Genomic DNA, 15,020 nt, shown 5'->3' with positions numbered 1-15,020 from the left:
ACAGACGGTGAGGTCCAGGAGGAAGAGACAACGAGACCCCGGGTCCCATACACACACACACTCACAGACCCCGAAGTCCAGGAGGAAGTCACAACGAGACCCCTGGTCTGTGTTTTCAATCAACAAAACACTCACTCGTACACACGCGCACACACACACACACACACACACACACACACAGACATTCACACTCATACAAACACACACAAACACATACTCGCAGACACACACACATACACACACAATCGCATACCCACAGACGGATACAAAAACGTGCGCATGCATACACAAACGCACACACTCACACCTACACACACAAACACACAGTGTTGTTCCTGAGAGCCCCCTCCCGAGAAAAAGAGTCAAGCTAACATTTAAGCTTCTTAGCACGCCGCCGCCGCCGTCTGCAGCTAAACAAGCTCCCTCCTTATCTCCTCTATCCGCATAGTCATCTTACGGCTCAGCGCCGACGCTAACCTCATTAGCGGCATAATGGGCGCCCAGTCATTCAGCGCGACGGGAACAGGTAAGGAGCCAACCTCCACCGCCGCCCGCCGGAGCCGATTGTTGTCAGCCGGCGTTGTTTACCCCGCCGCCAGAGCCGCCGCCGCCGCGCAAGCTCTCCTTTCCCGCCAGGCCCCGTTGTTGTTGTGATGGCGAGGTTCTTCCCGCCGTACACGGCGCACAACAAAGCACAACACTAAACTACCCCCACCCCCCCCCCCCCCCCAACAGACCGCCTCTCCCTTTCTAACTCGCAGCATTAATTAAAATTATACACCGACTTCCACAATGCCCCCCCCCCCTTCCCCCTCTTCCCTCAACTCCCCCCCTCTGTCACCCCGCACTCGTTCCTCCCGTCTCTGTGAAGCGCTAATTAAACAGGGGTTCATTAAATCACATTGCACTTCTCCTGGAGAGATCCGCTGTCGTTCCCAGCGCTGAAAGGATCCGCCGTTTTAAAATAGCTAGCATCGCTCGCTAAGACGAGAGGCTTCTGCTCTCCGACGCCGTAAAAAGATAACACAACGCTTTGTGTCCGGATGAAAGCCCACAGGTATAGAACTTTAAAATGTATACAACTCTATAGGAGGTGGAGCAACATGAAGGCCTACATGCAGACTAATGCTGACACTACTGGTGGGGGAAATGATTCTGAACAAGAATCTAGCGTTTGGTCCTTCATTGGATGGTTTTGGTATTACCCGGCGATCACAACTTCCCCCGGAAGAACGACCATGACCCCAGTGTGTGTGTGCGTGTGTGTGTGTGTGTGTGAACACAGGTCTGGCTACCCCATCGCAGGACCTCGGGTTGTCCTCCCCGGATAACAAGCGTCCCAGTGAGGGACGGGGGACGCGTGTGTGTCACCGTCCTGGCTAATTGCCATGGCAGGCTACAGTAGCCCACGATGGCCGTTCCTTTTTCAAACGTGCTGACACAGTTATCCTCCGACCCCCTTCGTCTTTCCCCCCCCCCCCGCGGGTGTGTCAGTAAGACAAGCATATGCCGTCATTAAGGAACCGGGCTTTGATCAAGCCCGCTCTCGCTTCGTTACTGGCAGGGTTTCTTCTTTCGTGCGCGAGAGCCACGGAAACATAACGCCCCGGAGACAATTAACTGGCAGCGGTTATGAGTGCGCTGGCATGCCGCGCCTCCAGGCTGGGGCTTAGCGCCGCCCGCCGCAGAGCATAACAGAGCCGGGGAGCTAACGGTTAGCTCTGACCTGCATCGGCGACACGCTGTGACGGCTGGAACCGGGCCTGGAGCTTGGGATCAGGAGGAGGAGGAGCAGGAGGAGGAGGAGGAGGAGAAGAAGAAGAAGAAGAAGGAGGAGGAGGAGGAGGAGGAGGAGAAGAAGAAGGAGGAGGAGAAGGAGAAGAAGAAGAAGAAGAAGAAGAAGAAGAAGAATGAGGAGGAGGAGGAGAATAATAATTAGAAGAATGAGGAGGAGGAGGAGGAGGAGGAGAAGAATAAGAAGAATGAGAAGAAGAAGGAGGGGGGAGGAGGAGGAGAAGAATAAGAAGAATGAGAAGAAGAAGGAGGGGGGAGGAGGAGGAGGAGAAGAAGGATAAGAAGAAGAAAGAGAAGGAGAAGAAGAAGAATGAAAAGGAAAAGGAGAAGAAGTAAGAGGAAAAGAAGACGCACACACACACCATTTCATCCCCTCGCCCCCGAAGCCGGTGCCTCCTTTAAAAAATCTCCTCCATATCTCAGGTGCGTGTGGGGGGGGGGGGGGGGGGGGGTCCCACAGGATGCAGAGAATCGTTAATGCCTAAAAAAGAGACCAAACAGCTCTCGACAAAAACGCGTTTAATCCCATTGATCTATTCCTCGGGTTTTAAAACGGTTGCCTGCGAGGCTGGTCCGCGGAGCTGTTGGGGAGGAGAATACGGGGTAAAAGTGACCGGGCCGAGGGATTCTCTGCACTGAGAGCAGTCGGTGCGACATGGCCGGCGATGATGAATAGGATGCTGGCCGGCAGACTGTCCCCAGGGTCTCTGCAGGGAAACTTATGCCGTAAATCTTCCTCCCGGTAAACCATATCGCTCCGGAATGGGCAACATTATTTCTGGTTTGGGATGGGTTACGGTCCTAATGCGTGGAAATGGACTTTAAGTAAAGTTTCACGTGATTGATTTATTATACGCAATATTGTAAGTCGAAGCGCTGCGCGCGGTAATGCCAAACGTATCCAAGCAGGACAAAACACACACACACACACACACACACACACACACACACACACACACACACACACACACACACACACACACACACACACACACACACACACACACACACACACACACACACACACACACACACACAAACATATACACCCCCCCCCCCACACACAGACAGTCCCAATCCTAATCTCCCTACGTGAAGGCCATACATTATGCCCCACATATGCTTGCAGCTCTTAGTTAATCAAAGCCTGTTTATTTCAGGACTCGTGTTTCATCACTTTCACACGGTCCAATTGAAGCCAACGCACCAAATCACAAAACACGTTTCAAGTTTTATCAAGCGCCTATCACCTGTTCAAACTAATGAAGGCAAGAACACTAAATGCTATTCTGGCGCTGTGTTCCAAGACCCTGCGGGCGGCGGCGGCGGCGGTCAAGGTTTCTGTTTGATGCACAGAGAGGAGCGCCAACAGAAGACCGTTCCGTGTCGCACGGCCGCCCTGTTCGTCCTAGACGTGTGAGTTCACAGTGACACCTGAGGAGACGGGAGGGACGCAGACCAGAGAGGAGTGTCTGGTGCCTGGGGAGCGGCTTGTTTCTGTGATAACCACTCAAGGAGCGGGACACATACCCTGCCAGACTGCTTCTGAAGGCCAAGTTTAAGAGCGCTTTGACTGTCGGATAAAAGGACATCTGTCAAAGCAAAGAAGACGAAACAAACCAAAATATCCTTTGCTGCGGATTCATCTCTTTCATCCTGCTGCAAAAGCCCCACATGGTCCTTTAGGGAAGTGTTCATCACGGTAATACCTATGAAACAATACAGGTCTGGCTGATCAAGCCATCCTAACTCTCCTGGCTTCACTAAAACCGAAAATATCTGTTATCAATAGAAGTTGTCGGAAGTACGTCGTTCTTCGTACTGATTCAGCTGAAGGGCATTTAGTGTGGGTGGACCTGCCCTCCATGTCAATAATAGCAATATAGCACTTTGGTATTTATAAGGCATTTAGTAAATGGCTCGCATGGTGATTAACTGTTCTTCAAACTCTGTACTGACCGATGCACATAGATTCCTAAAGACTAAAGGTCTGTGATGCCGATGGCTCATTTTGTGGGAGACATGCACATCTTTATTGTTTTGGTGAAGCCGGGAGAGAAGCGTGACCGGTATTGTCCTTTCATTTGTGTTTCAACAAGGCTGCTGTTGCTCTGAGTGCATCCAGAAGCAACTTCCTCTCTTCTCTTTCAATTTAAAAGGGGGAATGAAACAAACAACCTCCCATTTTTCCGCTGTTCACCAGCGGTCATGACGATCCCATAATGAAACGCATCCATCCTTATAATCTTGACAAAATATTACGTAACGCTGTTTCAATGGATTTCTTTCTGCTGCAGCAATCTTGTCTTATACTGTCGCAAACAAGTTGTACAAAACTCAATGAAAATGAATGACTTTCATGTCATCTTGCTCAGAAAGTTACCCGTTTTCTGCCACTGATTGACAGCAGCTCCCTCTCCATCAACAGTCGAGCATTTTTCAAAATTATCAAAGAGGGAGAGAGAGAGCGGGGACTTCCAGTGTTTTTCTCCCTCTCCCTCCCTCCCTCCCTCCCCCTCCCTCCCTCCCTCCCTCGGACCCACCTTGAGCTCCTCCAGGTCGGGCCGCTCCATGCTGACCACGGAGGCCAGCAGCTGGTCCTCCAGGCCGTCCCGGGTGACGGTGAAGTTGATCAGGGTGCACTGGGCCTGCAGCTCCGGCTGGTAGTGGGGGTTGGCCAGCTTGGTCTGCAGGATGAGCCGGAAGCTGGGGTTGTACTCGCACTCCTTGTCCCCGATCTTGATGCACCTGTACGGGGTTTAGACGGTCAGTAGACACACCCGCGCCCACGAGCCTCGACAAAGTGAGCAGGGAGAGCTCTTGTTTTAGAAGCGCTGTGCCTGTAAAAGCAGGCGTGAAAGCCGCTTTCAAAACACAAACTTAACACATGGTTTGCAGTCAATAGAAAACGACAACTCTGGAAAACCGGTTTGAGCCGGTAGCGGCAGACTTCTAGTATTTCACAGATAATTTCCCACCGGTTAACAGCTTTTTACATTTTCGTCAACGATAACACGTACAGGTTCACCGACACTTTGTGAGCCCAAACAAAACGGTTAACAAGGGTTTACTTACCCTTTGGGTAAGAAAACATAACATGGAGAGGTAGTGGTGCACTGTGGTGTTAATACCATAAGCTTTGAAGCAGTTGGTTTAGCCTTGATGACAGTGTTGGCGGCCAGAGAGAGAATCTGTGTGTGTGTGTGTGTGTGTGTGTGTGTGTGTGTGTGTGTGTGTGTGTGTGTGTGTGTGTGTGTGTGTGTGTGTGTGTGTGTGTGTGTGTGTGTGTGTGTGTGTGTGTGTGTGTGAGAAAGGTGTAGCCTTGCGAGACCGTTCTGAACTTGCAAATTCCCATTTGGTTTCTCTCTGCAGATCAGAGTGGCAACCAGCCATTGAAAGCCTCTCCAAAAGAAAATGCAGAAACGCTATGGCCTGTCTGTGCTAAGAGTAGGGGGTTTATAAAAATTAAACTAGAAAATATACTTTAACGAACAATGTATGCAAGAGGAAGAATTCAACAGAGCAACCAAAGGTGTTATATCCGAAATAGACTGAATAACGATGTTTAAAGATGAACAGCTATTTGCGCGGAAGGTCTTTCTCAGAGGGCAGGTTTTTACACAACGTAAGGCCGTGACCATGGGTGGAAATCGATGACTGCCCAGGAGGAAAAACGAAAGCTGCTTATCTGTGTCTAGGGCAGTAGTTAACTTTAGGGCTTTGCCCCGTCACCGGGTTCGGTTCTGGGACTTTTTTTAAACCCCTACAAACAAGAAGTTATGTGTTATTTTCAGTTTCACTTTCCCGAAATGGATCGTTTCTGGTCCAATTATCCTGTAGGTACTGCATAATGTTGCGGGGTAAAGATCCACCAGGCTGGGAGAGATCCATGCACCCTCAGCGATAAGCAGGGTTGTAAAAAGGCCCGTTACCCCCTTGGTTGCCGCCCTGGGAGCCATCTAACCCACTAGCATGTCTAGGAGGTTTCAGTGCAACGATCCGGGTCAACTCGCCTTCCCTTCTTGATGGTCTCTCGGCCCAGCAGTGGCCCCAGTACCGGGTCCACAGCCTCCTCCATGTTCTCAATCAGGACCACCTCTCCCGCCGATAGGGCTCTCTCTATTTCGTCCAGGTACCTGACACACACACAGACACAGACACACACACACACACACACACACACACACAGAGACAGACAGAGCGAGATACAGACAGACACACACACACACACACACACACACAAGAGTCAGATCAATGCACCAAACCCTAATGATCAACTATAACAACAACAACCACAATGTCGACCACCCCTTCCTCAACCCCACCATGGAGATGAACCAATTAAAGAAGGGTTTGAAGGCAAGCTCCCCACTAGAAAGCTACACGGTGCAGTGCTCTGCTATACGCACCGTGCCTTCGTCGACGAGCATTAACACAACCAGTGCAGAAAGGAATATGATTTAATACGATGGGAGGATTATCCTTGATACTGGGATGGAAACAACGCTACCCCACAATAACTCATTTTTCACGATAACAACAACACGATGGTACCCGTGTATTTCTGTGGTAAGATGGTGTTCGCTAGACGTCCTTTGATCAGGCGCCCTCGCCCCCACCTGCTCCTTTTCCCACACGCGTCTGAATTCACTGTAAGTCGCCCTGACTGGGTTGAAGCTGGGAGTAGCAGACCGTTTGTCCGCTACCATCAGATTATCGACCGCGCTCTGCCCCTCGGGGTCAAACTAGTTTACTAGTTACGACCAACTTTCAACCCAGTTGACGCTGCCTTCCTAAAAGCGCATCCAATCACATCCGGGCTTTGTTTGAAGTTCTAAAATCAACTCAAAAAACCAAACGGCGACGGCCGTCTTCATTCCGAAACCTTATCGCATGTTTGACTCCCCTCTGATGTCCGGCTGTATTCCTGACAGCCAACTCCGTCAGGTGTTGACCCCTCGACCCCCAGGTGTGCCCGTGTGGGACGGCCCCCACTCACCCTCTCTGCCCGATGCGTATGACCCTCAGGGTCTCGCCGTAGCGGTTCTTGATCCACTTGATGCCCTGCAGCTGGGGGTCCACGATGAGGGGCCAGCGCTGGCAGGATGTGAGGATGGTGGCGTTCTCCGTGGACATCCTGTCGGCGGGCAGGCCCTCGTTCTGCCAGGCGGCCACGTCGGCGTCGTCCATCAGCATGGTCAGGGGGTCGAGGTCAGCGGTCACGGGGATGGGGACCTAAGGAGAGGGGGGGGGGGGTTACATGGGAGAGAGCGAGTCCCGTTACATGGGACACGCTCCAACCTGTCGTCCTGACCTTCCACAACCATACATCCCATCAAGGTCACTCAAGGAGACCTTCTAGTTATCCCAAGGTCGAGGGTCAAGCATCAGGGAGGTCGTGCCTTTGCCGTTGAAGCCCCCCAAACCCTGGAGTTGCCTCTGCATGTGAAGCCCAACCCCCCCACATTGCATGTTTTTAAATCCTGTCTTAACATTTTTTTTTTTGCCCTTGGCTTTTAACTCAGTATGAGAGCATCTCTTGGTTCTCTGTATTATTGTGTTGTTTATGGCGTCTTTGATTGTACAGCACTTTGGTGAACTGCCGCTGTTTTAAATGAGCTCTATAAATAAATTGGATTTGATTTGAACGCGAGGCATGTTTAGTTCTACAGCCGCACCACTTCAAACACAACGGGACCATCTCATCACAGGGAAATCTCGACCTCGAGGAATGAACGACTTGAAAGGCATTAAATCATAAATTGAAAGAAGCAGAAAATGGATGGACCACATCCTTTTAAAGTGTGCGTGAAGTACTTAAGGCATGAATGGATGTTTTGTTTAGCTTTTTGTCGCATGGTATTTTCTTTTTTATCACTATGTTGCTTTGTCTGAATGTGATCAGTGTTATGGAAAAATTGCATTAAATAATGGAAATTATAATAAAGCATAAAGAGCCCAATCATAGTGCTTTACAAAGAAAGGAATCACTTTCTAAAGCCCAAAGCTTATTAATAATGCGAATAACCATGTCCAAACTCCACGCTACATTCACGTTCGATGTGCTTTACTCAATAACTAAATGATTCAGTTTCTTGTTTCTGTCGCTCTACAAATATGAGGAAAACTTCTCTGCTCTGTAAGCCTTGGGCTCAAGAACATTCAAAGAAAAATCATTTAAAAGAAAAACGTAAAATAAAAGTACTACAAGTACAAGATGGTGAGGCCTCCTTGATAAAATACTGCGCCGAACAAACGTTTTGATCCCTGATTTAAAAGAATAAAGACCTGAGGGGTGCACCTCCCTTCTTCTGGAAGTTCCTTTCAGATATGATGCGTGTAGAAGCTAGATAGTAAGCTGTACTAACAGCAGTAGCAGCACTCCTAGTAGTTTGAATACGGTGTGGTTTTGCCCAGACACAGGGAATTAATACAACGTGTGCCTCTATCGACATCGGAGACGGAAGGAACAGCCCGGTGACATGCAGCTCAAAAAAACAGCCTCCCCCTTATTGTCAGATCTCTTCCCTCTCAGATTCTGTTTCCATTTTTGCTTTGGGTGTGTTCACTCTTCACGAGAGCCCGAGTCCCTCGTTGGGTTCCCGTGCCGCGCGCAAAAGCTTGGCGACGCGCGCATTTTGTTTCACGAAGAGCTCAGCTCCTAGTTATCAGATGAGATGGAGAGGATCAGAGAGCCGGGAGCGGTCTGTGAATATGTGAGCGCGCTGCGTGGCAGTGTGCCTCCACTTGTTTGGGTTCATGACAGCGAGCAGACACGACCTGCAGTCCTAACCGTTCGGGGAGCGGGAGGAGGCCAGACCCGCTCCGTCAGTAGGCTTCGACAGGGGGACAGGGGGTTGCCGGCTGACAATATTTGCACACATTTAAAGTGAGTGTTTCTGGACTGTGTGTGCGCGTGTGGTTTCGGGTACCGCGAGAGTACGAGACAATGCCAAGTCCATATGTTGTAGCTATAATTAGAATCAGAAGCAGAAAGAGCTTCACTGGCACATTAGAGAGTGAGAAAAGGAGTGCGTAAAGGATATTAAAAAAAAAGAAAAATAGCAATATTAAGTATGAGTGGCACTCTGTGTGGCCAATCAAATGTTTAAGGGGAAGGGACAAGGGCCCCCCCCAGCCTTGCATGTGTGCGATGGTTCTGGGGGTGTCCTAACCGTGAGCTCGCTGAGGTAGGGCCTCCAGGTGCTGTCCATGAGCTGCATCCGGTAGCGCTTGGTGAAGTAGCCCAGGTAGGACACGAAGGCCGTGATGAGGAGCACGTCTCCGCACAGCGTCCTCTCCTGCCGCCGGAAGCTCTCCACCGCCTCGGCCCAGCGCACGTTCTCCGAGGCCAGACCTCCCACCTGCACACACACACACACACACACACACGCACAAATCAAAACCACATTAAACCTTCTTACAACCCAGAACCTTTGATAGTCCTCTGTGGTGGATTCGCCAAATCAGATCTCTTGATTCATGGCTTATGGGAGAAACTTCAAAAAGAGAGAAGATGACAACGGCGAGATAGTGATGACACACGCGTAAACATACCTGCATTTGCACACATAAACACGCACGCATACAAAGACATGCATTTACACACACAAACACATGCATTTACACACAAACATAAACGCATGAACATACATGCACACACACACACTTATAAACATACATGCATGCACACACAAACACAAACACGCATAACCACACATGCACACACACTGCTTACACACACACACACACACGCATAAACTTAGATGCATACACACACATACACATGGACAGACAGCACACACACGTTTACTAAAATACACATACAAAAACACACACACAAGCACACACACACACACACAGGCACCCAAGCACCTTTGATTGACAGGCAAGATAAATTCCCCTAGAACCAATCTGGGGAGTGATGCCAGTGATGGGTCAGAAAGGCCTCATACACGCTGCAGTCAACACAGTCGACACCCAACAGATATTCTCACACAACCTTTTCCCTCACCGATAGCTGAAACCGCAAACAAAACCTGCTAAAACCATCTCCCTTACGTCCTACCTACAGCTCCTATAATCACTGGACTACATGCTACTTATACAGGGCCTGCGTGGGGCACCGGCCCGTCGACGGTCTCACCGCAGCCAGGGCGCGTCACAGAGCGGTCCAGAACGTCCATCGGCTGACAGGGTGATGGCTCTGGTGATTATGTTTGTGATGAGCAACAGAGCCCTGACTCCAATGCTCCTTGTTGTTCCTGTCAGCCCTTTTTCCATCTTCCTGTGAATAATTTTTCATTACCATACTAACCGTGTCTACACGCTCTCTCCCCCCCCCCCCCCTCTCTCTTCTGCCTCTGTCAGCAGGGGGATTACACTGTGGGCTACCACATTGACTGCCGCACTGCGTGTGTTTCAGTGTGCGCCCATGCGTGGGTCTGTGGGCCAATGTGTATTTATGTCCATTGGTATCCATGTGAAGTTACACAAATGTTACATGTGTGTGTGTGTGCGGTTGTGTGTTTGTGTAAGTATGCATGAATATTTGTAGGCTGCGGTGCACCTGCTCAACACAGAGAGAAAATGAGAAAAAGAAAGTGAGAAAGAGGGAAAGAGAGAGAGAGAGAGAGGAGAGAGAGTATGGTTGGTTGCAACCAATAGGAATCGAATCGAGCAAGAGTTGAGAGCTAATGAAAGATTTGTCGATCAAGGATTTGTTTTATCTTGAGTTGTGTTGAAATCCTTAATTTTGAACATTTAAGAAACAAATCAGCAATCAAAACCACATTAAACCTTCTTACAACCCAGAACCTTTGATAGTCCTCTGTGCTGGATTCGCCAAATCAGATCTCTTCAGAGCAATCATGGCTTATGGGAGAAACTTCAAAAAAAGAGAAGGTGCCAACGCCGACTAAAAAGGAGCAGGCTGGCAAAATGTCGCAACTCATATCTCCAATTCTGAGAAGGATATAAAGACGATATTCTTAATAAGAAAGATAAGACAGGATATCCATGCCGACAGTCCCTTGTTTTCATTGGAGAAAATTAAATGTTCTTTGATCAATCTAAAATATTCTCTTTGGTAATTCAGACCATCTGACTGACACGTTTAATATTAACCACCAACTGAATTAAATTAGACTTTCAAGGGAGTGTGCAACACAATTCAAATGGATCTAGAGTTGCTGTGAAATTAACAGTTAATCAAGATTAGCGGTAGGATTTGAAAGTAGCTGTAAGGCTATGGTTAAACTGAAGTTAAGAATGTGATGCAAAACTTGAATTGCTAAATCTACATTTACCTATAGCTACATTTAGTTAATTATCATCAGATAGAGGCAACCCGCCTGATTAACTGTGATCACACACACACACACACACAAATAGAGACAGAGACAGAGAGAGAAACTGAGAAAGAGAGAGATAGAGACAGAGAAAGACACAGACAGAGAGAGACAGAGAGAGAAAGAGACAGACATTGAGGGAGATAGAGAGAGAAAGAGAGACGGAGCACAGAAAAAGACAGAGAATCAGAGACAGACAGACAGACAGACAGACAGACAGACAGACAGACAGACAGACAGACAGACAGACAGACAGACAGACAGACAGACAGACAGACAGACAGACAGACAGACAGACAGAGAGAGAGAGAGAGAGGGAGAGACACAGACGGAGAGACAGTGACAGCTCATTTGCGTAACCTGATGCCCTTTCTCACTATCAGATGAAAATCGTTTTTTGTGTAGAAATAAGTGCGCATCAGTTGGGCATTTACTTTACAGTGAATTATGGCTACGTGGTGCACCATAGGGAACCAGATGTGTATACTGACACTTCAGATAACGCTACCAAATTTTGTCTAAATAGTGCTCAGTATAGGGCACAAGTGGACCGACTGGAACCCAGCCAAAGACCGAGAGAGACTGAGAGAGAGAGACCGAGAGAGAGAGAGACCGAGACACAGAGAGACAGAGAGACAGAGAGACAGAGAAGTACGTATCCCTATGAAAAAGAGTGAATAAAAGAGAGGAAGATCATATACTATTTATTGTGTGCATGGTTCTTTATCTTCTAATTAGTCTCTGCATTGAATGTTATCAATTTGAATATTTACAGGTTCCATGCATTATCTACTTTATGTGCATATTTATTTCTGTTCATTTCCATGTTGGGCAACACGTTTGCTAATTTAAAAGGTCATGCCAATAAAGTTTGTTAATTGAAAAGGCCATGCCGATAAAGCTTTATTGAATGGAGAGAGAGAGCGGTAGAGAGACATAGGGACTCACCAGGCGGTTGGCCAGGGTGATGGTGCGCTCCGTGGACTCCGCCTCCTGTTGACACTTGAGCTTCTCCGAGGTCGCCTTCTCAAACTTCGCCGTCAGCGTCGCCAGGTTCTCGTTGAGTATCTGACGCGCACACACACACACACACACACGGACACAGACACACATACAAACAAAGCACAATCACGCAAACATACATGCACACAGCATAAACACGCACAAAGCCACACACACACATCCAAAGACACACACACGCACGCACACGCACAAACACGCAAACACACAGAGGACGAGTGATTGACACACTGCTGCAGGACAGCGCACAGAAAGACAATTAAGACGTCAAATGAACTATCGCACACAGTCACACGAAACACACACACACACACACACACACACACACACACACACACACACACACACACACACACACACACACACACACACACACACACACACACACACACACACACACACACACGTGCAAACTGACAAGTTCCTGCTCCAACCCTCACAGAGGAACACGGATTGCTGTGTCTCATCAGGAATGAAAAACAAACTCAGGGAATTGGGCAAAAAAAGTTGTCTGGAGCGCTACAGAATCTACACGCCCACTCCCCTCTGCCCCACCACCTCCACCACCACCACCTCCTCCACCACCACCACCTCCACCACCACTATGGTGGATTCACTTGCCGTTTGGAAGCAATTAGCGGAAGGACAAACAGGATTAATGGGTAGAGGAGGCGCTCAGGTCCCGAAGATTAGTCGGAGGATTGCTAATTCCCCTCGGCTGCCCCGACCCCCTCAATCAGCTCAAACGAGCCCACGGAACGGGCACACCGGAAAAAAACAAAAGGAAAGGAGAGGAAAACAGTAACTGGGACGGGCGAGAGAACTCGTGCGTCCTCTGTTTCGTCTTCTGAGCCCAGCAGGTGTGACGCCCCATGGTGACAGAGGGGGGGTGGGGGGGAAATATCCTCCCTAGTTAGGGAGGATGTCAGCGCATCGATGTGATGGAGGAAAACACCACCGGGGGGTTTGCTGATGCTGTGACGGCGGCGTTGTCAAAGTGGTAAACACTCTTTCATTCCCGTACTGTATTGTCATCGTTTGGCGTCGAAGAGGCGGTGGAGGATTGTATCGATGCCCAGGTGAAGGAGGGGCCTGTTTTGCGTGGCGAAGAGTTGGCGAGAGTTTGAATTGTTTTCAAACTTTCTTTTTTTATGACGTGAATAAAGTTGAGCACGGACTAATGGGTTTCTCCAGGTCGATGGATTCTGGTTTGAGATGCGTTGCTGGTAGACGCCCGAAGCGCCCTGCTTTTGGATGGCGTACCAGCGCTGTGCCATCACCAGGAGTGTGATACATAATACATGATCGCTGTTAAAGTGCTGATTATAAGGATTCTTGTCTCTGGAGTTTTTTGTGCAGAGTCGATTTTTGGTATTTTTGTCAATATATAATACATTTATCCTTAAATATGATACATGCCTGATGAAGGAAACTTAATGAATTATTGTTAGTATAATTACAATACATGACAATTAAGGACAGTTGCATACTTTTTTTGGGCTGCAATACATAATACACAGATTTCATTCAAATTTAAATGTAACTTCATAATGCGGTTTGATAAGGGCAGGGTATTTTAATACTTAAATGTGTTTCTTGAGGTCAAGTAAACGTGTGAAGAAAACTTATTAAAAACAGCAGTCAGCTGTTTGGCTAGTCTGCACAGTGTTGATTCGAAAGCCTTACAAACCCTTTTTCTTTAAACGTCGGTGCCCAGAGACATGATGTTTTAGCTTTGCTTCCCATTGAGGAAAGTTTAGTAGTGCTGTGCTGAGTTTGTGTTCACTGTCAACCAATCAGATCCCCGCATGCAGCATGCTTGCAACAGATACGAAGCAAAAAGAACAGTCAAACGCACGGCAGGGATGGTCTGTCTTTGTGAGACTAGGTGCACACTCACATTGATCTTGGCCTTGATGGCACCTAGCTTTTCCTGGGCGGTGGCCAGCTCCGAATTAGCCTTGCTGAGCGCCTGGCGTTTTGGCTCCACCTCACAGAACACCTCGTAGAAGCGGACGATGTTGATCACCCAGGAGCAAAGGCCTGCAGCGGCCAAGGACTTGGAGGTGACCAGGTCGGGCTGGAACTCTGGGTCCTGGGGAGAGAGGAGAGCGTGGGACCCGATGGTTGAAGTACCGGTTAAAACAGACAGAGGAAGTCTGCCTTCGTACTGCCTTACACTAGAGGATTCACATTGACCCAAAACAGCAGCAGGCCAGCGCCTGTGGTTTTCTACACATCAAATGAAAGGCCGTGCTTTTTCATTTTGCTTTAAGAACTTAACATGAAGAAAAGTTCAGCATCAATTTTGCAATGTTGTCAATGTGGATTTTTTGGCCCCGTCACTTTTCTGTCATCGTTTGACTCGTTTGTTACCTTTCTCAACTTGCGGCCATCATAGCTCAAGACGCATGCCAGTAGGTGTTTACCAAGATGGACTCAAACGGTCTCTTGTGGGAACAAGCACCCAATCCTCTCCCTGATGCCGTCACTCCTTCAGGAACGCTAGCGGTGCTCACCTGCAGGTAAGGCCGGATAGCCTTCAGGCACGTGTCTGGAATCTTCTCCTTGTTGAAGGTGATCAGGGACTCCAGGAAGGCGTCCACCTTGGCCATCATCACCTTGGCCGCCTTCCAGCTGCGGTCCTTGGGGACACGCCCGCCGGGCGCCATCAGCACCATCACCGCCGCCACCACGTTGGTCACCTCCACCACCGGGGAACCGAAGGACTTCAGTTCGGTCAAATTGCCCTGGTGGAGAGAAGGGGAGGATGACGCACACAGAAATGACAATTCGAGTCCCGGTCGAAAAGCGAACAAGCACACGTTTCCTTTTTGTTTATTCCAACAAATAGGA

General features: G+C 48.8%; 1 protein-coding gene across 1 annotated transcript in view; it reads right to left on the bottom strand.

Moving 5' to 3' along the window:
* dnah9 (dynein, axonemal, heavy chain 9) overlaps positions 1 to 15,020 on the bottom strand; it is a 112,057-nt gene that overhangs the window by 10,717 nt on the left and 86,320 nt on the right. The window contains exons 58-64 of the mRNA XM_056577776.1: positions 14,684 to 14,914; positions 14,065 to 14,259; positions 12,093 to 12,212; positions 8,970 to 9,158; positions 6,794 to 7,029; positions 5,808 to 5,930; positions 4,338 to 4,542 (exon numbers count right to left, since the gene is read on the bottom strand). Of these exons, the coding sequence (XP_056433751.1) occupies positions 4,338 to 4,542; positions 5,808 to 5,930; positions 6,794 to 7,029; positions 8,970 to 9,158; positions 12,093 to 12,212; positions 14,065 to 14,259; positions 14,684 to 14,914 (1,299 nt within the window). The remainder of the gene's footprint in view (positions 1 to 4,337; positions 4,543 to 5,807; positions 5,931 to 6,793; positions 7,030 to 8,969; positions 9,159 to 12,092; positions 12,213 to 14,064; positions 14,260 to 14,683; positions 14,915 to 15,020) is intronic.

Source organism: Gadus chalcogrammus, chromosome 18 (genome assembly GCF_026213295.1).
Source record: "Gadus chalcogrammus isolate NIFS_2021 chromosome 18, NIFS_Gcha_1.0, whole genome shotgun sequence".
Lineage (NCBI taxonomy): Eukaryota > Metazoa > Chordata > Actinopteri > Gadiformes > Gadidae > Gadus > Gadus chalcogrammus.
The sequence above is the reverse complement of the archived record's forward strand: the minus strand, read 5'-3'. Positions and strand labels throughout refer to the sequence as shown.